Source organism: Pyrus communis, chromosome 15 (genome assembly GCF_041283825.1).
Source record: "Pyrus communis isolate YQ-2024b chromosome 15, ASM4128382v1, whole genome shotgun sequence".
Classification (NCBI taxonomy): Eukaryota; Viridiplantae; Streptophyta; class Magnoliopsida; order Rosales; family Rosaceae; genus Pyrus; species Pyrus communis.
Window position 1 is genome coordinate 37,978,951 of NC_142579.1, and position 21,684 is coordinate 38,000,634.

Genomic DNA, 21,684 nt, shown 5'->3' on the forward strand with positions numbered 1-21,684 from the left:
CAAACCGTGGTTTTGGTCATTTCTAAGTATGGTTTGGATATATGTATATATGTTGTACTGTCTTATGGAAAACGATACGGGTTTTACATTTAGGGGCATTACTTTTAGAGAGGTAATAACTTTGGGAAGCTTGGTTTTATTGCTTACTCACACCTTCTGTTTGGTGCCCTCCAGGTTTTAGCTGCTGAGTTTGTATCGACAAGAATCTGTGGCGAATCTTAGTATTGATGGATATTTCTGAGGGTATGATTCTTACCCACACTATTGTACCTTACTTATGCTCTGACATCGCGTGTGAAATGGGTTCGCTCCCACTCGTAGCGCACTCTGGTACTTAGACACTTTTAGATTCAAATTTATTCACTTTTTATACACTATCACATTTTATGGCTTCGTCACCTTCCAAGTGTCGACCAGCACAGCTCGATTCAGGGTCCAAGTGGACTTTCTGGGTCGGGGTGTGTCAATCTACCACTTGCATTTTTTTTCAACATTAAAAAGAAAATACAACCAAACTAAAAAGTTTGATGATATTTCTCCCTATCTAACATATTGAATAGCATAGCCACGTAGTACTACTATCTAGTGATATTTTGTTTCACTTGTAAGTGGAAGATTTTATGTTTTACTAGTTCGCTACCAAATTATTATGGTTGGCCCAAATCATTCACCTTAGTGTAAGTGTATTGTTGCACTGAAAAACAATATAACTAATATTATGATTATATATTCACTTTTAAGTGAATTCATTCAATTTTCTCCAAAAAAAAAAAAAGCATCAATTATATTCCTCGTATTACCTTTAAAACAAATGTTTAAATAAGGATACAAATTTTTTATGAAAGCTACTAATAAAATTAAATAAAAACCCAAACCAAATAAATATATAGAAGAGAATTAATTAGTTGGATGATCCAGTAGATCATTTCCACATTGCCAAACCATAAAATGAATAAATTCACAACCTTTCAAATATACGCATGACCACACACACACACACACGCACACACACACACACGCGCACGCACACAAAATATTAATCTACAAGAAAATAAAACAATCAAGAGAAATTAAAGGGTTGTCAATGTCCTCAGCAGGAAGAGAGTCCATATAGTCAGCCAGTGCTTCTCCAGCTGCAACCTCATCGATTTTAGAGGTGATCCTGTGAATTCTCATCTCTGTTTCTCTGCTGTTCAAACATGGCCGGAGTCGCCGGCTCGAATTGTTGTAATTCGCGTTGGGGTTGTGTGGCTCGATACAAGTCTTGGATGTGGATTTAGTTGCGGCCTCACGCTGGTCCGTCGCGCAACAATATGAGCCTGCAGGCCTAACATTCAATGCACCGTTAGGTCTCAAATGACTTAATTCTTTTGGTGGGATTGGCATGTTGAACCTTCTACTTGGGGAGGGTGACCTCAAAGTTATACTTGGATGTGAATATGCAGAGATCATAGGCCTCTCTGGCTCTTTTCGGAAGCTCTTTTGCCTTCCTAGAGAAGTTGGCGAGCTTGATCTCACTCTCTTCCGTGGCGTAACTGACACATTTGCCCTTTTAGGGTTCGGCAGCGGCTTCTTGTTCACTACAGTGGCAGAAACAGGCTTTTGCGGCAATGCCGATGGGGAAAATCTCGAAAAGCTTGCATCTTTGATCGAGTTAATGCGAATGACATGCGGGTTCTCCTTGTAACACGACCACAAGAACTCGTTGGAGAAAGACCGATCAATTTTCGAGCTGGAGGCTGAAGAAGCACTTGACAAGGCTGAGCTCAAGGAGGAAGCGCTTGTGTAGGAAGTGCTTGTGGTGCAAGGGAAGGAGGAGGCAGAGGAAGTGGAGTTGGAAGGGGATTGAGGACAAGGTGAGATTTTGTTGGAAGCAGAAATTGGAGGGATGGTGATCCTAGGAGGAGGCTGTGAAATTATCAACTTGTCTTGGACATTGTTGAATTCTTGCAGGAAGTGTTTTTTGGGTGTGCATTTGCTAATGCAGGAACCCATTTGCTGGATTTTGAATTAATGCAGGAACATAATGGTAAGTGATTACACAATTTATATGGTTGGTAGTAGCTTTTTTTATTTAATTTGTGGGAAGTGATGGAAAAAGTGGGTGTGTGAATGTGGCTTTTGCTTTTTCTTCTTTTGCTTTTCGGATATTTGAATTTTGTTGCCGGGTATGAATTCCGTTGAGCAACGGCTAGGTTGACAGGGATGATGATATCAAATGGTGGTGGCTACTTTCATCACATGCCTCTTCAGCTTCTAGAATACACATTGCAGCCAACTTTTTTGTAAGATTTTTTTTACGTGCGAATATTGCACGATGATTGAAATTGTTTATTTTCTAGTTTATCCTTTAAATGTCAATTCTGTAAAAAAATTCAACCAAATCAAAATTTGTTTAATTGTTCGATTAATGCTTTGAAAATTAATGTTTAACTAAATAACACTGTTAGATAACTAAACGATTTCTGATCTAATCGATTTTTGTCAAACTTGATTGTTAAAGATACTATAGAAAATAAATAGTTTGGATGCAACATTATAGGATAAGAAAAAGAACTAAGAAAATAGCAAAAATGTTAAATAAAAATATTACCAGCATGCCTCCGCAAAGAATATCTTATACGGCATCCAATTAACTTCTTGTTACACTTTGGGCATGGCAAAATAGTCCACCGTCGAATTGGTCGGCCCACTTAAACCCAATTTTTATTCGGGGCTTAAGCTTTACCCAAGCCTATTTGCACTTTTAGGTACATTTGAGGTCCACTATGTAGGCAGTGCCTCTATTGCTTCACTGTTACTTCAATTAGGGTAGTAAATCCACTCGATACAATTCCAAGTTATATTTTAAATTGAATTAAATTCTAGATTGACAAGTAATCCTTTATGAATGTATATTTCTCTTAATATAATGTTCACTAAGCCACGCCGGTCTCAAATTTAAACTCTTTCTTAAAACGAGTTCAGCCGAGTAAACAACCATAAGCTCAAGTTTCGTCTAGAAACAAGCCAAACCAAGCTAAGCTCGAGTTTGAAAATTTTATTCAAGCCAAGTTGAGACAAGCTCTAATGCCTTGTATTCTACGTAGGTCGGCTCATTTACACCCTCAACCTTCAATGGTTATCCATTTAGGCAAATTTCATTTTTCGCAAATCACACCATCGTTACTTGATAATCAACTATTCAACCGCATTCAACTACAATTTATGATTTAGTTGGATTTCTCTTCCCGGTGCGGGAAGAAATTCTAAATTTGAATGCTCCGTACACTTGAATAAAATTCGCAAAAAATTGAACACAGTCAAGAAAATTGTCATTAGCAAGCAATTAACCGACTTGATTGTCCAAAAGAACAAACTCCATTTGCAAGTTGCAACTGATCATGGAGTCAGAATTCCCATAAGAAACAACTCATCGTGAACAATACTAACATTAACTAGTATCATCACCGAACAAGATTTGGCAAATAGATCCATACAACTTGCAACCCTAATTACACTTCCCCCCACCGAACGGGGGATTTCCTGTGGTTATTTCACAACTAGTTAGGCTTCATAAAAATATACATATAAACGTATGGGTACACATCGTACTTAACTTCATGGCGACGAGTATGTAGATCAAATGGTTACGGGCGATTAACCAAGTCGGCCAAAATCTGCTTGATTACGGCTCCTCTAGGTGGCACTGGTGCTCTACCCCCACCGCCGTTTGGCGGGGCCTGGCCGGGTCTACCTCCGCCGTTGGGATCGCTCATCTTCACTCTTTCTGCTTGGCCTTGGATTAAATTAGCCAATCCCAGTGGGAGATGAACCAACAAACACAACACAAGAATTTTTGTAAGGTGCTATTTATCCCCGGGCCAGCTGTTTAAGCTTCAACATTATTCATCCATTTCTTGTCATGTTGTGATCATTAGGTTAAATTATGAAGTGGGCATCCCCATAGTCTTACTGTGGATTACTCATCAGCCCCACACAAAATTCCACCTGCACAAATTCAAGAATCCGATTACCACGTTTTATTACGATTTAACAATATTTTTTCCTCAATTTTGCAAGTGGAAGATTTTGATAAACTATCATAAATGGTAAGTTCGATATTAACTTAGTATGATGCACAACTAAAGTTTTGATCAAGCTAATTACTTGAAAATAGGGTAACTTAATCCGTGTATAAAACCAGTTTTAAACTGGTTATCTGGACAATGCGATGTGATTCGTTCAATCATTTAGGATTGGCTCAAAATAATAGCATGGTCCTGCACACCGTGGAACTCAATCATAGGCAGTGGCGTCACCATGCTTACGTCAGCACTATTCCGAGGCCTGACAATCTTATCCATACACTTGCACATGGCATCTAGAAGGGCGGTTTAACTGAGAAGCCAAGGATTAAGATAAGAAATGCTCAGGATATTTTCTTCTTTTTTTTTTCTTTTTTTTTTTTTTAACGAGACATTTTTTTAGAAATATGGCCCTTTATAGCTTTTCTATTACCTCACATTTTTGCTACATCGATTTATAATGTTGGTATAGAAATTGACATTAAATTGTAAAATAACAAAAAGTTCCACTTTGAAAAAGTCTCTTTAACATTTCTCATGAGATATAATATTGTTGGAGTTTATCTTGTATTAACTTTTTAAGATATTTGTTGATATGCATGGTTCAATTTTATTAAGATAATTTTTTTATGGAGACGTGTAGATTGGAGATTCACTAACAATTGTCCTGTTTATTAACGAGCGATATTCCACATTAAATTTATTTAAACTACAAAATAACATCAATTCGAACTTTAATATCGATGAAGTAACTTGTTGCAGGGTCAACCCTTTATTCTCACAAAGGGCCCAAGCCCAAAGAAACCTTTGCGTAAGTAACAAAAATCAAAAGTAGTAAAACAATTGAAGCCCAATTACAAGCCCAATTTTGTCAGGCTCAATCCCCATCCCATATTACATGTTCATGAATCATGTGTGACTCAGAGAATTGGCGGTGGTATTTGTTAGCACGATTTCTTCACACGGTGACAGAAAAGGAACTGACATAGCTCGATGACGTTTTTCCGAAAAGTGCTTCTCTTGGAAAGTGATTATACGCTTCCAAGATTCCAACTGTTCCAGTTACTTTTTACTTTGCTTTTGTCCTTTACTCGCCCTTGGGTTCCTCCAATTTTAAATGTAACTTAAGTGAATGATTGTATTACGAGCTAGTGAAATTTTTTTTTTTTACTTATACGTAAAAGATTTTAAGTTTAAATTTCAAAGTTATTCCACCATCTCATTCAAGACAGTCGCATCGAACTTTCCTTCACCTCTAGAGAACTTGCGTAGGGCATTTAGACGAGGTCATATATGAGAATCTCATAAATATATAATCTTGGGTATTACTGTTACATTGATTTCTTTCACTAGCTACGAAAATTTACTTGTCCCAAAAGGGGTAAAAGCCGTAAAATAAAAAATCAATTGATGAGAATAAACTCTAGATCTGGCCTTTTCTTCCGAACATGTGAATAAATCCCTAAAGCCTAAATCCAAGAATCAAGTTCCAAAAAGCAAATCATGCATTGCTCACAATAGGCCACAAAAACCCTAAGGCCTAAACCCTATTCTGATTTCTTGAGCAACTCACAAAAAAGCTTTAAACTTTTGCAGCATTTGGACAGCATTTCAAGGCACAAGGAGCAGAAAACCCAGCATTTCCCTCTTCCGGGTCAGCCCAAAAAATGTCAAGGCCATTTGATCAGACCCAGCAATCTCCACCAGACTTTGTGTTGCAGCAAAACACCAACACTTCTCACTCACCCCATGGCTCCGTTGGAGCAGTTGTTGGTGTTCTTATTGTGGTGCTACTTTTGGGTCTGGTTGCTGCTGTGATTGGAAGGGTCTGCTCTGGAAGGAGTATTTTGGGGTACGGACATTACGATTTGGGGAGCTGGGCAGAAGCGAAATGTGCATCCTGCCTTGATGGAAGAATCAACACTCAGATTCCAAGGCCTAATGTGTCTGCTACTTCATCTGCAACTGCAAACCCAGCACAAACCCAGCAAGAATCTGAGCTTCAACCTCCACAAACTGCAAATGTTTGATTTCTGGCTATTGGGTTTTGGATTTGGTATTGGTACCTACCCAACAAGTTTCCTATTTTTTTTTTTTTTTTTTTTTTTATTCTTTATTTTCCATCTTCATCTGTTCTCTGTTGCTGGGTACATTATTAGAGCAGGGAAGCCATACATTCTGTGATGTTGGTGTCAATGATTTTGGAAGGATGAAATGAATTTGGGAGACTTCTTTGAATTTTTGAATTGCCTCTCTAACTTAGTTGTAGTTGAAAAGAAAAACGAGTTAAGATATACTTTACCAATCAAGATTCAAGCATTTTTGCAACAAATACTACAACGTATCAAACTGTGATTTGTCTGTAACGTATAGATTCAAGTTTTTTCCTTAAGCAATTGCCATATTTTTCATTTGATCGATCACCGGAGCCACATGATCTTTACGATCACATTAAACCATTCAACAGAAAAAGTAATTACAAGGGAAAAGTAGTCAATGTGGTCTACTGAGCACAATAACTTCAGCAGCTGGTAGAAATTGGTGACTGAATTGGGGAAATAGGTGGAAAAGGCTAAAATTCAAAAATCCACATGCTATAACAAGCTTAACAAGGCCTAGAACGCATCGTTTTCAACCCAGAAAAGGGAATAATTTTGTTGATTCTGCAAGCATATAACTCATCCAAGTCACATTCAAGAATACTTGGGGTCCACACTTGCTTTAATGCCCTTAGCTGGCGGTAGTTTACAACTTCCAGATGAGTAATGTTGAATCTCCAGATTTTTAGTTGTGTTCAATTTGATTTTTGCTTTCGATTGGGCTGCAGGCAAAAGTACGTTAAAACAGTAAGCCGAACCAGTTCTACAGGATTTGCCACGTATCTTCAAAGAAATTACTGTTTCTGTTTCCAGTTATATACACGGTCGATATTATACTTTAAACTAATCTAAACAGCGAGGAAGAGGATTGAAGTAATGTGCATAGGGTGGAGCAAATCCGCAATAAACAATTCCCGTTATTTGTATATTTGTAGGGTAAGAATACGTCAATCACAAGTAGGCTTTTAAGAAAACTGTTCAGACCCAGAAAAGGGTGCACTTTTTAGCAAGCCCAATTGTCATTCATCATAGGGTTTCCAGAGAACAGCTTTTCTACCCTGTGCATTGCCCCCTGCACATGGCTGCGTATTGCGCGTATCAACTCATCACATCCACCGGTTTTTAATCTATAAAAAATGGAGGGCTGAGGTTTGTTGTAATTGGGGCATGCGCGCAGTACATATGTGCAGGAGAGTAAAAATCTTCCAGAGAAATGTTCAAAACTTATTATTCCTTCCCTTCATCCAAATTTTCTCATTAACCAAACAGACACCTTGATCATATTAAGATTGTAAAAATTCCCAAGTTTCCACATGCCGTTGTTTGACCGTTTAATTCTCGTCTGTAAACGAACCCACACCTACCCTCCGTTGCCTTAGCTGACCTCTTAAACTGTTAATGCGCCACTAATCATAGCCATTGCATGACATTCTTGTACTTAATGGATGATTACCAAATTTACGATGACCAGAATCACTTGTCAACCAATCATTTTTACTCTTTTACCCCTGCAGTCTTCTGGTCATGCTGTCACACAATCAACTAACGAGTAAAGTTATGATGTAATCTGAAAGTTGGCAATTCAGTAATTACCAAATGAGAAAATAGGGTTTTGAAATTCAGCTTCTGGAATCTGAAAATGTGAAAAATGTTGAAACCAAAGAGACAGGCAAATCTAATCACTTTCGATTTCCTATATAAACCCCATAACCCTCTCACGTTTTCTCATCGCCTTCTCACACAATCAAGTTTCTATATTTTTGTAAGGACATTACTAGAGGAGCAATGGCTTTGAGTTCTAATGCGCAAGGGTTCATCCTCCTCCTAGCTGCTGCCTCTCTCTTGGCAGTGACTGAGGCCAGAACCGTGGTTGTTGGTGGGTCTGAAGGCTGGCGTTTCGGCTACAACTACACTGACTGGGCGCTCCAAAACAGCCCCTTTTACATAAATGACCAACTAGGTTAGTATCATTTAACATCAAAATTCTATGTGCATGACATCCCTTCTTGAATTTTAATAGACATGCTTTTATATTGTACGATAACATGTGTATGTGACTACGATATCAACGCATTATCAATGACAACATCGGCAGTTAGTTCTTTAATAAAAAATGGACATACAGATGTCCATTATTCCGTAGATCGATTATTCCATGCATGCATACGTCAACTATTTACGTGTGTGTAGTGTATAAGTTCTTGGTTTAACTTTTGCAGTTTTCAAGTACGATCCACCGAGTGAGGCGAACTCCGGCTACAGCGTATACCAACTGCCGAACCTATGGAGCTACATAACTTGCGACTTTAGCAACGCCAAGCTGCTGGCGAGTCAGATGCAGGGAGGTGGCGACGGCTTCAAGGTGGAGCTGACTCAGTGGAGTCCTTATTACTTTGCCAGTGGTGAAAAAGATGGCAAGAACTGCAAGGATGGGCTGATGAAGCTGTTTGCCATCCCACTGCCACGTTGGAATAATTAATCGCAGAGTTTGAAAACACACAAATAAAAAGGTCCGGGAAGAAGAGACGGTGTACAAAAATACACACGCACGCACACCAGATTGATTATGTACTTCGATTATTCTGGAGGGTTTCGAGTCAAATAATAATTTTCCCATGATACTTGTAGGGAGAATCGTGTCTGAATAATTTGTACTTGTTTCTTGATTTTCATAGAGTCATATACACAATAAAGATGATTTTGTCAGTTTAAATCTGAACCATTAATTAGGTTGATTCTTATCCGAATGATTAATCTGAACCATTTATCATAATTAATTCTTATCTGAATGGTTAATTCATATTCATACAAGTTAAATTTGTACTAAAACATGAAAGCCTTAGGTAGGGATTTAGCACCTAGTATCCGGTCTACATTTCGTTTGCACTGTGATCCGTTACCTCATATAATATGGTTCCTACTCAAATATACTAATGTTCAAGCCTGACTTGCTGCGCCAAACTAGATTTGGTTTGTTTCTATCATGAGTTAAGTTTCGACGAGCCAATGACAAGCCATACCTGGTACTAAATCGAACTAGAACCAATTTATAGCAGTAACTGCAACCGACACTCTCTCTCGTATGCATTGTGACGGGCTACTTCACACTGTAGTTTATATCCAAGAATATCTGTCTCCTACAAAAAATTGGCCATGGCCTATGGGCCTTTAACAGTCCAGAAACTATGACCAATAATGTCTATTACTTGCATGACTCACATCACATCCATAAAAAACTTTTCTACGATGTTGGCATGAGCATTTAAAACGTGCAGACCATGCATGCGTGAATCGATCACACAAATCCAAAAGTGCTTCTGTAGAAGCAGAAGTGGGGAACACAAAGTGACAGTTTTGCTTCCAACCGCGCCAAAACAAGGTGCCGCTATTCGACCATACGTATGCTTTGTTAGCTTTTCCTCCAGTGGAAGAAAAGATGGTGAAAAAGTCCTCGCGTACTTAGTTTTCAAATATATATTACAAGTCGGCGGTGGGTTTAAATTGTTTTCAAAGACTTTGAATCTGTTTTTATTCGGAAATATGAAACATATTTTGCTTGATTCTAAATAGTAAATACCTAAACTCTTGAAGAAAACCTTTGGCTTTCAAGTCATTTGTATTGATTTAACGGTTGACAAGTTGTGGAGCTGATCTTAGCCGTCAAAACTTACTATCAATTTGTATCATATCTCTAATACAGGTGGGACCTACTTATATATATATATATATATATATATATATAAAAGTCTCATCTCTATTAGAAAGATAATACGAATACATAGTAAGAATAACATATTTTTTTTCAGATGTTGGCCTTCTTTCCTTTCGAGGGTACACTAGCTTTAGGGCTTACTAGGGGTGTGTCCATAGTAGGAGGCGAGACTTTATACTCGTCGTCTGAAAAACCTAGTTTACCTAAGGTTTTCTTGCTAACTTGGAATGCTTGCCTAATTAGATAACTGATTCAACCAATTTTCCCCACTCATGTATGATTGAAGATAATGGACACAAATTTATGTAAATATCTTACCCAATTTCTTTCTTAATTAGGTGTAACAAATAATATGCTTATTATTCCATGATGTGTAAGTTAACTAATTTTCCATCAATATTGAAGTACTCTGAAGTTGGTCAACAATAGCGTTGACCAGTTTATTAATCTTATTTAGATTAAATAAATTAAGTCGTTAGCGTTTGTTGGTATTCGATAATAAATTAAATAATACATTCTTATCCCAAATGTTGTTCAGTGTTTCAATGGATGTACACAACATGCTATATGCTGCTAATTATATTCTCTCACCAGCTGGAATTTCATTAGCTAAAAGCGTTATACTATATTATACTAAATTAGTTACGGAAAATCTGCCATACCGACATAAACGACATGGTTAATTCAACCGTGTACACGATATTTTTAAATCGTACGTATTTTTATGATAGATAATCTCAAATTTCAAAAAAAATAATTGGCATATGAACATGTATGACATGCAAATTTGTCTGAACGATTTGATGAACAAAGTTTCCGACTTCTTAAAAAAAAATCAAATTACAACAAAATGTCCATCAAGCATCTAAAATTTTCTAAATCCCAAAACTAGTTGGTATCGCGATAATTTGAAGATTCCATCACATTAGAAAAAAAAAACTGATGCGCATAAACAAGCACATCCGTCAAATTAACGTTCTAATAAATATGACGAAACAAAATATCGTGAAATCTACTTTCCCGTTTTTGATGTCTAGCTATATTATATGTGATATACGTTATTTTGCAAACAATCTTAGACTTAAAAAAGCACATGCATGTCATTAAACAGTGAAAATAATTTTATATTTGGACAAAACATAAAAATAGGCATCAAAATAATAATATTTTTTATTTTTCAAATTACGTATGAGTACATATGCAATATTATTTCTGTTACTGCATTAAAGTTTCATCTATCTCGAACTAATTAATTGTAGCATGTAACATCTTGATTTTGAGAGATTTTTCAGTGAATCGTCAATGGCGTAGCCACACTAAGGGCTACGGTGGGCTATAGTTCAGGGAGGATTTGTATGTATATATATTTTAGTGTGTAGATATAATAGACAAAAAAAATGTGTAAGAAGAATTATTTTTAATGAAACTAGCCTAGTGAGTATTTAGCACAATTAAAAATATAAAAATTACCACGAAAATTGTGATGTCATTTTGTTCAAGATTATTCTCCTTTGATATAGTGGGGTTTATATTAGTTTCAACCAATTTTTTAATATTGTCTTTACTTCTATTTTCAATGTTTTGCTTTGATCTAGTTGTGTGATTGTAATTGAGATATCAAGTTTTCTATCTTCTTCTTGTGTTTAAATCTAAATATATGTGAAATTTGATGATTCATTGTAATTTTGTTAGTTTGCAATTGCGAAGCTTATTGAGTTCCTGCCAGGCAAATTTTAAGTATATAAATACAAAAGTTAAACTTAAATTTTTGCATAGAATACGTATGTAGCAAAAACCAAAAAAATTTGATTTTAGGGTAATTTTTTTAGCTAGCCCACCCATAAAATATTTTATGGCTCCGCCATTGGTAACCGTTACACGAGATGATACATCACGTGTTCTTATATAAATGATGAGTTATATGTGTTAAAAGATCAATAACTTAAAAATTAAAATTTTCCACTACTTGCATAAAAATACATGGTGTATCATCCGTGTTTCCGTCACAACTAAATATTTCTCCACAACTTTTGTGTCTATTCTACTCAGTTTCTACTTGTTCGTTGATGACAGGCTGGAACACCAGTTTTAACAAAACTATGACTTTCATAATTTTTTTTTTAAACAAGAATTAAATATATATTTTTTAGTTTACATTCATTCGAACAATCTTACATTTTTTAGCCTCTAAGAATTAATGGAAGCCAACATATTAACAAAAACATAATCCGAAATTAAATCAAAACATCATTAATTTATCAAAGAAGCCCCGAAGGCTCTGAAAATGTTGTCGTCACGTAATCTCTAACCTCCCTGGCAATCACATCCCTCATCGCGTCCCAAAACCCCGCCGGCACACTCTCATTATTTCTCCGCTGCTCCGCCACCATCGCCCCGCCGCTTCCGCTACCAATCCCCGGCGGTGCCAAAGTCAACTCCGTCAACGGGTCAAACTCCATCGACCCATTAACCAAAGATCCGGAAACCGAACTCGTGCTCATCCCCTCATTGCTACCCACATTGCCGCCGGCGCCAAGAAAACTGCCACCCTCCGTTAGTTGATCTCCCCTGACCCTCCGCTTCAACGTGGAGTTCCAGTGATTTTTCACCGCGTTGTCGGTCCGACCCGGAAGCAGGCGCGCAATGGTGGCCCATCTGTTTCCGAACCGGGCCTGTGCGGCCAAGATGGTCTCGTCCTCGGCCTGCGAAAAGGATCGATGCTGGACGCTCGGGCTCAGCTGGTTGCACCACCTTAGCCTGCACGACTTCCCGGACCGTCCCTTTATATACCGGCTTATCAATGACCAGTTTCTAGGCCCGTAGCGCTCGACGAGCCGGGTCAAGACCCGGTCCTCCTCAGCGCTCCACGGGCCCTTGATTCGTTCGGGCTTATTGGGATTTCTCGGAAGAGAAGACTCCGACGAGGACGTGTCGGAAGACGAAGCAGAAGACGAGCAAATATTCAATGCTTCCATAGAAATACAGTGTTGGTGTTTGTTCGAGGAGAGTGGGGAGTGAGTGCCCGAGAGGTGTTTGTGAAAATTCCTGAGAGTGGGGGTGAGGGGAGGACTGAAATGAATGAGAGAAAGGTTGTGTGTTTGGGGATTATATATTTAGGGGAAGAGGTGCATGCACTTCTGAGTACTTTTATGGGAGGGGATCGAGAGGGGAAGGGCTACTTCCACGAAATTGGCTTTTGTAAAGTGGGTGGGGTGCTAACTTGAACCGAGTGCGTAGATGCGTACCCTTTGTCTGTATCATCATTTTTTTTTTACGGATATTTCTTTCCTTGTCTGTAGCCTCTGGTTTTGTTCATTTTACTATTTTGAGCTTCCCACGATATATTGAGACAAGGTGAGCTGTCATGTTTTCTCCCTTGTGACAATTTTTTGAAAGCGTTGAACTGTCATTTAATATTATCAGTTAAATTTATACAAGACGTAAATCATGCGTAAAATAGATAGTTTGGTTAAATTTGATCAAACACTTACTAACATTTTAACTCAAGGGTAGCTATTAAATTTGATAATATTTTTTTCAATTTAACGATTGTCGTATAAGAAATTTAACTTAAATCATCTCCAATTAAATAAAGAAGTATCATTAGACAAAATAATCGTTAGAAAATGCTCGAGGATGAGACCATATCGTCTGGAAGTTGGTCTCATCCTCGGCCTGCGTGAAGTTGAAAATAAAAAGGAATAAAATCATTCTCGTACATGGGACAAGTCTCAAGAACAAGAAGCGTGACTACTTTATAAATTAGGGAGCGTTTAACACATGACAGGAAACTCAGAGCTGTTAATCACAAAACAAAGTTTCAAAACCGCAAGTGGGCCACAACCAACTTTTTTGACCACTTTTTAGCTGCAGACTCTCTCTCTCTCTCTCTCTCTCTCTCTCTCTCTCTCTCTCTCTCGTTTACAACCAATTTAACAGCTGTGAAAAAGGCCCAAGATTGTCTTCCCAATCACTTTTCATCCCCTTTCATCATCTTTTACTTTTTTAGTTATTGGTTTTATGTCAAGTTAATTTAATACTTCAGATTTTATCATCTCATCAACAGCACTAAAGCATCTTTCAACCCAATTTTTTTGACTTTTTATGCTGCCTTCCCGCTCTTCCAATTTTTCTGAACTTCACTTCTCGCCGATTCAATTTCTGGGTCACAATCACAACAAGTTCATCATCTAAACTTTTGCAACTCTATCCTTATACCATTTTACACCACTGCATCTTCATTGGGTCTTCTCGGGTTTCTGTTTTATGTTTTTTATTTTTTATTTTTTTGCTTGCTTTTGCTATAGGATTTGTATTTTCTTTTTAATAACGTGTTGGGGTCCTTTTTTTCCTGATTGAACGTGTCCCATTATTTGTTTTTATAGAGTAATTGAGAACAATTTTAAAGTATACAAAAGTTTTAGTACTAGTCAATTAAAGTTCACATCCTCCTCCGTAAATAAACAAATTTGAGATGATGATTTTTTTCTCACATATATCTTTTTCTCTATTGCATATAGGATGGAAAATGATTGATTTTGATGATTATAGGCTTTGATTTTGAATGTAAGTGGTGACCAATGGAGATGAAGAGAGGAAGACAACTTATTGTTATTGCAGAAGCAGCTATGCCATACATAGGGATTGCAGAGGCCAATTTATTGTTATTTTGGGCTTGTTGAGCCTGCATTACCAGAGGCTTAATTGAAAATTTTGCTTCTATTGTAAGTACAATAGATTGTAGGCAAAGTTCTTGAGTTAGATAGGTTTGGATCTCGTTGGTTTATGCGAAACAAATATTTTGTGTATAATTTTGAATCTGCATATTCTTGTGCTGCAGTCCATACTTATTAATTTTGAATATGCAAAAAAGTTATGCTTGTATTGGAAGCATGTATTAGTACTCCAGGCTTATGTAAAATGCATTTCAGAAACAAAGGCAACATAAAAGGCAGATAGGAGAGGGCGGAAAGGCAGCAGAAAAAGTTAGGAAATTTGGGCTTTAAAGTTGTTTTAGTGTTGTTGATGAGGTGGCAGAATCTGGAGTATTAAATTAACTTGTTATGAAATTAATAACTGAAAAAGTAAAAGAAGATGAAAAGTTAAAAGGAAGACAATCTTAGTCCGTGAAAAAGTCCGCATCAATCAGTCCCTTTAGCCTAAAGAGTCACTTAAATATGGAAATCAACGGCTTCTGATAGAACCTGTCCCAAAAGCAAACCCCGATAAAAAGGAAGGCCCTCCTTGTAAATAACAAAAAATTAAGATTAAGACTTCTTAGACGTAGGAAGGTCCCACTCCCAGGCTGTAAGAATCTCACGTGATTTCAGTTGAACCCCCTCTTTGACTTTTGAGGCTCTCTTCCAATAAAGTTCTACTCATCTTCGTCGAGCGTTACCCGTCCCTCAGTCAATAGTAATACCCAAAGTTTTCATTGTTTTGTCGTCTAGTGCAAAATTTGTAAAGTGATTATCGATCGATCGATATATAATCTAAAGAAACGAATTATGTAGAATTTGTTTGGTGTTTATGATATTTGATAATTCTTTAAGTTCAATGTACAAGAATGAAGAAATGAATGCATACTTCTATCGGTCGAATTCAGAGTAAACTTAATATTTTCAACTCTACAATACTGTTATAATTGAACTTTATTATGATACAATGCATTTATGTTCAATGTACATTGGATTTATTAAGTTATCATATCCAATTTAATTCTAAACACCAAATAATGTCATAATGTTTTAGACTAATTAAATGATAAAGTTATAGTATTTCTACTCTTCATACGCTATAATGTGTCAATTTAAAGTGTTCATATTAAGTACGGCCTCAGCCCTTCTGCTACATCTTTAATAACCCACAATCAGCATGAGACCCTAGTAGCAAACATACAAATCTCTTTTGGTTGTTTAATTTGTTTCAGGTTAAATAAATTTTTGTCGAAAAAATGAGCAATTTTTTAAGGTTAGTGCTTTTCACACTTTTTTTTTTATTTCTCACACACTACTTTCAATTTTCGATCGTCAAATCGAACGAACTTTCACTCGGGCTACCTTTCTTATTGGGCAAGTTGGCACCCATTGTTCGAACCAGGATCCTCGCCGGATCCATTCCCTAGGGATCCTAGGGATCGCGCAATCGTATCCGTTTATCGTATATCGTGCGGTCAGTTTTCGTTAGGTACTATTTATATTTGAATTTTAAATTTTAAATTTTAAATGATTTCTGACCGCACGATATACGGTGAACGGACACGATTGCGTGATCCCTAGTGTCACATCCCGGCCCGGGGCGGACCACTTCCCGTGCCCGCTCCACCACCGTAGCACGATATTGTCCGCTTTGGGCCCTAACCACGCCCTCACGGTTTTGTTTCTGGGAACTCACACGAGAACTTCCCGATGGGTCACCCATCCTGGGAATGCTCTCGCGCGCTACTCGCTTAACTTCGGAGTTCCCATAGAACCCGAAGCCAGTGAGCTCCCAAAAGGCCTCGTGCTAGGTAGGGATGAGAATATACATTTAAGGATCACCCCCTGGGCGATGTGGGATGTCACAATCCACCCCCCTTAGGGGCCCGACGTCCTCGTCGGCACACCACGGCCAGGGTTAGGCTCTGATACCAAATTGTCACATCCCCGCCCGGGGCGGACCACTTCCCGGGCCCGCTCCACCACCGTAGCACGATATTGTCCGCTTTGGGCCCCACTTCCCAGGCCCGCTCCACCACCGTAGCACAATATTGTCCGCTTTGGGCCCCAACCACGCCCTCACGGTTTTGTTTCTAGGAACTCACACGAGAACTTCCCGATGGGTCACCCATCCTGGGAATGCTCTCGCGCGCTACTCGCTTAACTTCGGAGTTCCCATGGAACCCGAAGCCAGTGAGCTCCCAAAAGGCCTCGTGCTAGGTAGGGATGTGAATATACATTTAAGGATCACCCCCCGGGCGATGTGGGATGTCACAATCCACCCCCCTTAGGGGCCCGACGTCCTCGTCGGCACACCACGGCCAGGGTTAGGCTCTGATACCAAATTGTCACATCCCGGTCCGGGGCGGACCACTTCCCGGGCCCGCTCCACCACCGTAGCACGATATTGTCCGCTTTGGGCCCCGACCACGCCCTCACGGTTTTGTTTCTGGGAACTCACACGACAACTTCCCAGTGGGTCACCCATCATGGGATTGCTCTAGCCCCCTTCTCGCTTAACTTCGGAGTTCCTACGGAACCCGAAGCCAGTGAGCTCCCAAAAGGCCTCGGGCAGAAAACTGAGACCCACGCGCGGACGAGCTCAGTAGTAATATAGATCTCGCGATCTGAACACGATCGTTGTGATGATTGCATTCTAGGCGCCCACGTGGCATTATTAATGAATTTTGGCGGACTTGTGGTGAACTTTTGGCAAGAAGCAGTTGGGCAGTTGATACCACAGCTAGCTGGCATCAGATTAGTCACCGACTTGTTTCAGATTTTTCATTACAACAAAAAGAACTATATATGTACCAATGTCCTTTAGTAGAAAAAAAAAGCCCTGGAGCTGTAGGGCACTGACCATAATGTTAACTTTTAGTCTCAAATTAGAGTCGCGCTAGAATTGGTCATTTAGACGCAAAAGAGATGTGCTAGAATTAATTGTGTGAGCGATGCAAAAAAGCACATGGTGATTAGTGTGTGTACGAACGATTGAGAGACACGTAAATGCATGTTGTAAGATCATTTAGAGTCTCGTTACGAGTAATAATTTGGTGAAGAAAATCTAGCAAATACATTTGATAAAATAATCTGTAAATTCCATATTTAGGGCAACTCTCACTCTAAATTGCACTCCCATACGTAAGGCCCCGGAACTCTAACTCCAACCTCGAATTTTCTGAGAAAAAAAAACATTTTCTTTATACCATCGCTCCAAAGGCAGATCTACAGTGCTACTATAACTATAGAAATACTTTCTTATGTTTTTCTGATATAAGTTGCAAAGTTTTTTCCAAGCAGAACAATGTAACAAAAATTCGAAGAGAAACAGATAAAAAGAGATGATTATGTACGGTAGGTACCGGCAGGTGGGCCCCAAATTTGGACTCCTTCTTTCATTGGTAGATATATTCACTGATGGGAGGAGATTTGGGATACCTGGTCTGGTAACTATCAGGGTGTCCCGCGATGTCCCCTTCCAACCCAGTTGCCGGTTGGGTCGGTCCCACGGTTAGGGTGGCAGCCCAAACCGCGTGAGAGCTAGTGCCTTGTCCTTCTCGTGCCGGTCAATAGTTTGGTCAACCACGGTTGTTTGATATTCTCCTTGTTTTTCTTACACCCGCCCGGTTTTTTTCCTTTGCCTCTTGTTTTGGCGTTCATTCGTTTTAGATTAATATATTAGGAAAGGCTCCTTTCCTAAGCTTAATTTGTATGTGTTGATTTCTTTCGAAAATTAGAAAACGACACCTCATCTCTTTGCATACGTAGATTAACAGATTAAAACATAACTCTAATATAATAGTTGTATTAAAAAAAAAAAATTTATCATCATCAGATTAAATAAATGAAACAGAAAACATAAACAAGATTAAATAAATATATATACACAAAAAGAACGCTTTCCTGCCCCCCTCACAAAAGAGTTAAATTGTCTCTTTTGTGCTATATGACTAATAACTGTAACCTTCCAAAGATCAAAAGCTATAAATCTAGCAATTATCTACAATATTACAATTAACAAGTCGCTTTTATAAACAGAAACTCAAATGGATGCAAAGCTGCTGACAGATGGATCAAAATTAAAAAAACCAAAGCACAAGACTTCTCAAACTAGGGAAGATCTAATTAAGTATATTCTTCTTACCAACCTAACCCAATCCCTATCCAATAAGGTTGGCTTCAATTCATTTGGATGAGGTTTTTCTGGACAACTCTCTTTGACCATCTTTAATTTAATGCATTCAAAGCTGAAACGTAAGCCCTGTTTCTATTTCTGTCTATTACGTCGGAAATTATTATGTCCAAGAGTTGGACTAGGTGGATTGTCCGACGTAGTAAAAAAAATCAGTAGGGTTCTTTTCATTTGAGTACCACAATCTCATGTACATGCAAACTTCAATGCTAGCGTTATGCTCTTTAGTGATTGGGCCAGACAGTCTATTAGATATTTCTGTCGAACAGAATAATGATTCCTAAGTGACAGAAGAGAAAAACTAGAAACAGTCACACAAGCGCGTATAAGCTGATCTTGACCGTCACCAGTATTTGAGTCCTGTAAATAACAAAGTTGGGTTAGCAAGGATTCATACAAGGATTTTGGAAGCTTGAGCAATTGCAGGTTTTGTACAATGCTAGAAGCCCATTCTTGTTGCCCGTTACTGTCCTTGTTACTGGACCACCAACTGAATCCAGTACAACTCACTTTTGGGCTTTTGAGGCCTCACTAAACATTATACGCGGGAGTGCGTACTCAATTAGAAATTTAAGAGATTTCAATGAATTTATAAATTAATAGATTTTTAAGGAGTTTAATTGATTTATAGAGATTTCATGTAAAATTTTGATTCAATTCCCTTGAAATCTCATGGGGAAATATGAGATATGTTTAAAATACACCACGAAATCTCTCAAATTCTCTCAAATTCCTCAACCTTTTCAATTTCTTTAAAATCAAATTTTAATTGAATACAGCTGGAATGTTATAAACTTCTTTAAAATCTTAATTGAATGCCCCCATATTTCTAATGATATTGTTAAACTATCTCAAAATCCTGATTAAATACACATTGAATTTCAGAGAACTACGTAAAATCCTGATTGAATGCCCCTAGATTCATTAAAATAATTAAAATCACTCAAGTGACATAGACGAGATATAGTAACCAAATATCAACATCATCTTGACAACGTTATATTGATGTACTGATACAAAATATCGACACTATACCAACAATATCTACCTAATATCGATGTAACATCTGCTGAATATCAATGTTGTTGCCATATCATTGATATTCAATTGCACTATTGTCATCTGTATCGCTATTCGAGTCATGCCAGAGGAGAATCTTTTGAATTATACATACTAGAGGCACATTTTAATTTCTTTTCCTTCTTGTTTTCTATAAATTTATTTTGGAAAGGGGGTTGCGTGCATAGATGGCACATGACCCGACTGAGCGACATAGACAAGATATAGTAACCAAATATCAACGTCATCTTAACAACATTATATTGATGTACTGATACCAAAATATCGACACTATGTCAACAATATCTACCTAATATCGATGTAACATCTACTGAATATCAACATTGGTACCATAGCATTGATATTCAATGGCACTGTTGTCATCCGTGTCGCTATTCCGGTCATGCCGGAGGAGAATTTTCTGAATTATACATATCAGAGGCATATTTCAATTTCTTTTCCTTCTCATTTTCTTTAATTTTATATTTGAAAGGGGGTTGGGGCAGAAAACATTAATTTCAAAGATAAAAGAATGTGGTCCAAACACTTTCCAGCCCTTTATTCTTTCCTATGTATCATCATGGAATGATCAAGACAATATCTTGAAGGCAATTCATGAGATTTGAGAGACATAATTTTTTTATTTCTTCTGCTGTGATTTGTGTGGTAAATCAAATTGTTGGCCTAATTGTAATGTTCTTTCTATACCTTATCCGGTCGTTAAAACTTAGGCTAACCCAAAAAGTTTAGTTGTTATTTATTTATTGTATAAGTCAATTATAGTCCACATGAAGATTTCCTCCATGCTAAATAGACCATTGCTAATTGGACAGATAATGTCACATTGCACTCGAATTCGAATACCTTTTCCGTCAAGTGGAGAGAAGTTTCAGAATTTACTTTGTCAGAGAAAAATGAAACTTTTTGGAACTCAACTACTCCAATCATTGAAGCTCAAAACAATCAATTCATGCATTTGAGAACCTTAATTAGTTTACATAGACACAAAGTTATATTATATATAACCTAGATTAATTAATAAAAAAGTACATAATTTTTTGCTAATTAAACTAATGAGCTCTGACAAAGAAAATACTTAATTCTGGCCCTGCAGCACCATCTGGATTAATCATGTACAAAGCTTCAGAGTCCTTTGATCCAACCACCCTCTCAAACCTTGCCCTAATGTAAGTCAACTCCCCATCTCCTGCATACTCCTTCTGATCAGAAGGGCATGGAAGAACCCCTGCCCCCATCGAAACACCCCTCAAAGTTTGCATAACATGAAGCTCATCCTCCGACATTTGCTTCCTCCTAATAGAATACCCTACCTTTCTTCCATTGCAGTATACAGCCCACACAAACTCCTCCATAAGCTTCTTCTTGTGTGTCTTCGTCTCGCTCTCCAGCGCGATTCGGACTATATCCGACGCCATTTCCTTGTGAAACACACTACTGTGCATTGGCAGCTCTATCACAAAGAGTGGCATGCAATGAGGGTCTTCTTGTATGGCTAGGCTTACCCTCCCCTTTCGATAGCCGAAAATTGTACCTGTTGTGGCATGATCCTTCAGTAACGGCTTCCGGGGCCTGCCTAGCAAGGCAACCATTTTGCAGCCTGATGTTAACATGGGAAAGAGCTTGAACATCTTGAGAAGCCCTCCGGATGAAGATTTGGTTGAACGTTTTTGGCCCGGCGTGTGAGCGTGCCGGATTAGGTTAAATATGGCTGAGTTCTCTATGTGGTGGAAGGGGCTAGAGTGCACAGACGGCATTGTAGCTAGGTTTTGAGGTTCAGAAATCAATTAAGAAAATACAAGGAGTGGTAAGTTAGATAAGAGTGTCTGAAATTGTA

At 38.2% G+C, this 21,684-nt stretch overlaps 4 protein-coding genes across 4 annotated transcripts; 1 reads left to right on the top strand and 3 right to left on the bottom strand.

Annotated features, from left to right (window-relative positions):
• Positions 1 to 857: 857 nt before the first annotated feature.
• Positions 858 to 2,035, bottom strand: LOC137724778 (uncharacterized). Its single transcript, XM_068463478.2, has one exon. The coding sequence runs from the start codon at positions 1,993 to 1,995 to the stop codon at positions 1,042 to 1,044; it is 954 nt and encodes a 317-aa protein (XP_068319579.1). The 5' UTR covers positions 1,996 to 2,035; the 3' UTR covers positions 858 to 1,041.
• Positions 2,036 to 7,911: 5,876 nt separating this feature from the next.
• On the top strand, positions 7,912 to 8,848 carry LOC137730772 (early nodulin-like protein 2). Its single transcript, XM_068469734.1, has 2 exons — positions 7,912 to 8,126; positions 8,386 to 8,848. Exons 1-2 carry the CDS (start codon positions 7,952 to 7,954, stop codon positions 8,643 to 8,645), a joined length of 435 nt encoding a protein of 144 aa, XP_068325835.1. The 5' UTR covers positions 7,912 to 7,951; the 3' UTR covers positions 8,646 to 8,848.
• Positions 8,849 to 11,820: 2,972 nt separating this feature from the next.
• On the bottom strand, positions 11,821 to 13,100 carry LOC137717597 (transcription factor MYB73). Its single transcript, XM_068457013.2, has one exon. It carries the CDS (start codon positions 12,851 to 12,853, stop codon positions 12,137 to 12,139), a length of 717 nt encoding a protein of 238 aa, XP_068313114.1. The 5' UTR covers positions 12,854 to 13,100; the 3' UTR covers positions 11,821 to 12,136.
• A 7,676-nt stretch (positions 13,101 to 20,776) lies between these two features.
• On the bottom strand, positions 20,777 to 21,684 carry LOC137745622 (protein MIZU-KUSSEI 1). Its single transcript, XM_068485608.2, has one exon. It carries the CDS (start codon positions 21,602 to 21,604, stop codon positions 20,900 to 20,902), a length of 705 nt encoding a protein of 234 aa, XP_068341709.1. The 5' UTR covers positions 21,605 to 21,684; the 3' UTR covers positions 20,777 to 20,899.

Coding starts and splice junctions, on each gene's coding strand:
- LOC137724778 (XM_068463478.2), bottom strand. CDS start 1,995: ATGGGTTCCTGCATTAGCAAATGCACACCCAAAAAACACTTCCTGCAA.
- LOC137730772 (XM_068469734.1), top strand. CDS start 7,952: ATGGCTTTGAGTTCTAATGCGCAAGGGTTCATCCTCCTCCTAGCTGCT. Junction 8,127..8,385: donor TTACATAAATGACCAACTAG/GTTAGTATCATT, acceptor TAACTTTTGCAG/TTTTCAAGTACGATCCACCG.
- LOC137717597 (XM_068457013.2), bottom strand. CDS start 12,853: ATGGAAGCATTGAATATTTGCTCGTCTTCTGCTTCGTCTTCCGACACG.
- LOC137745622 (XM_068485608.2), bottom strand. CDS start 21,604: ATGCCGTCTGTGCACTCTAGCCCCTTCCACCACATAGAGAACTCAGCC.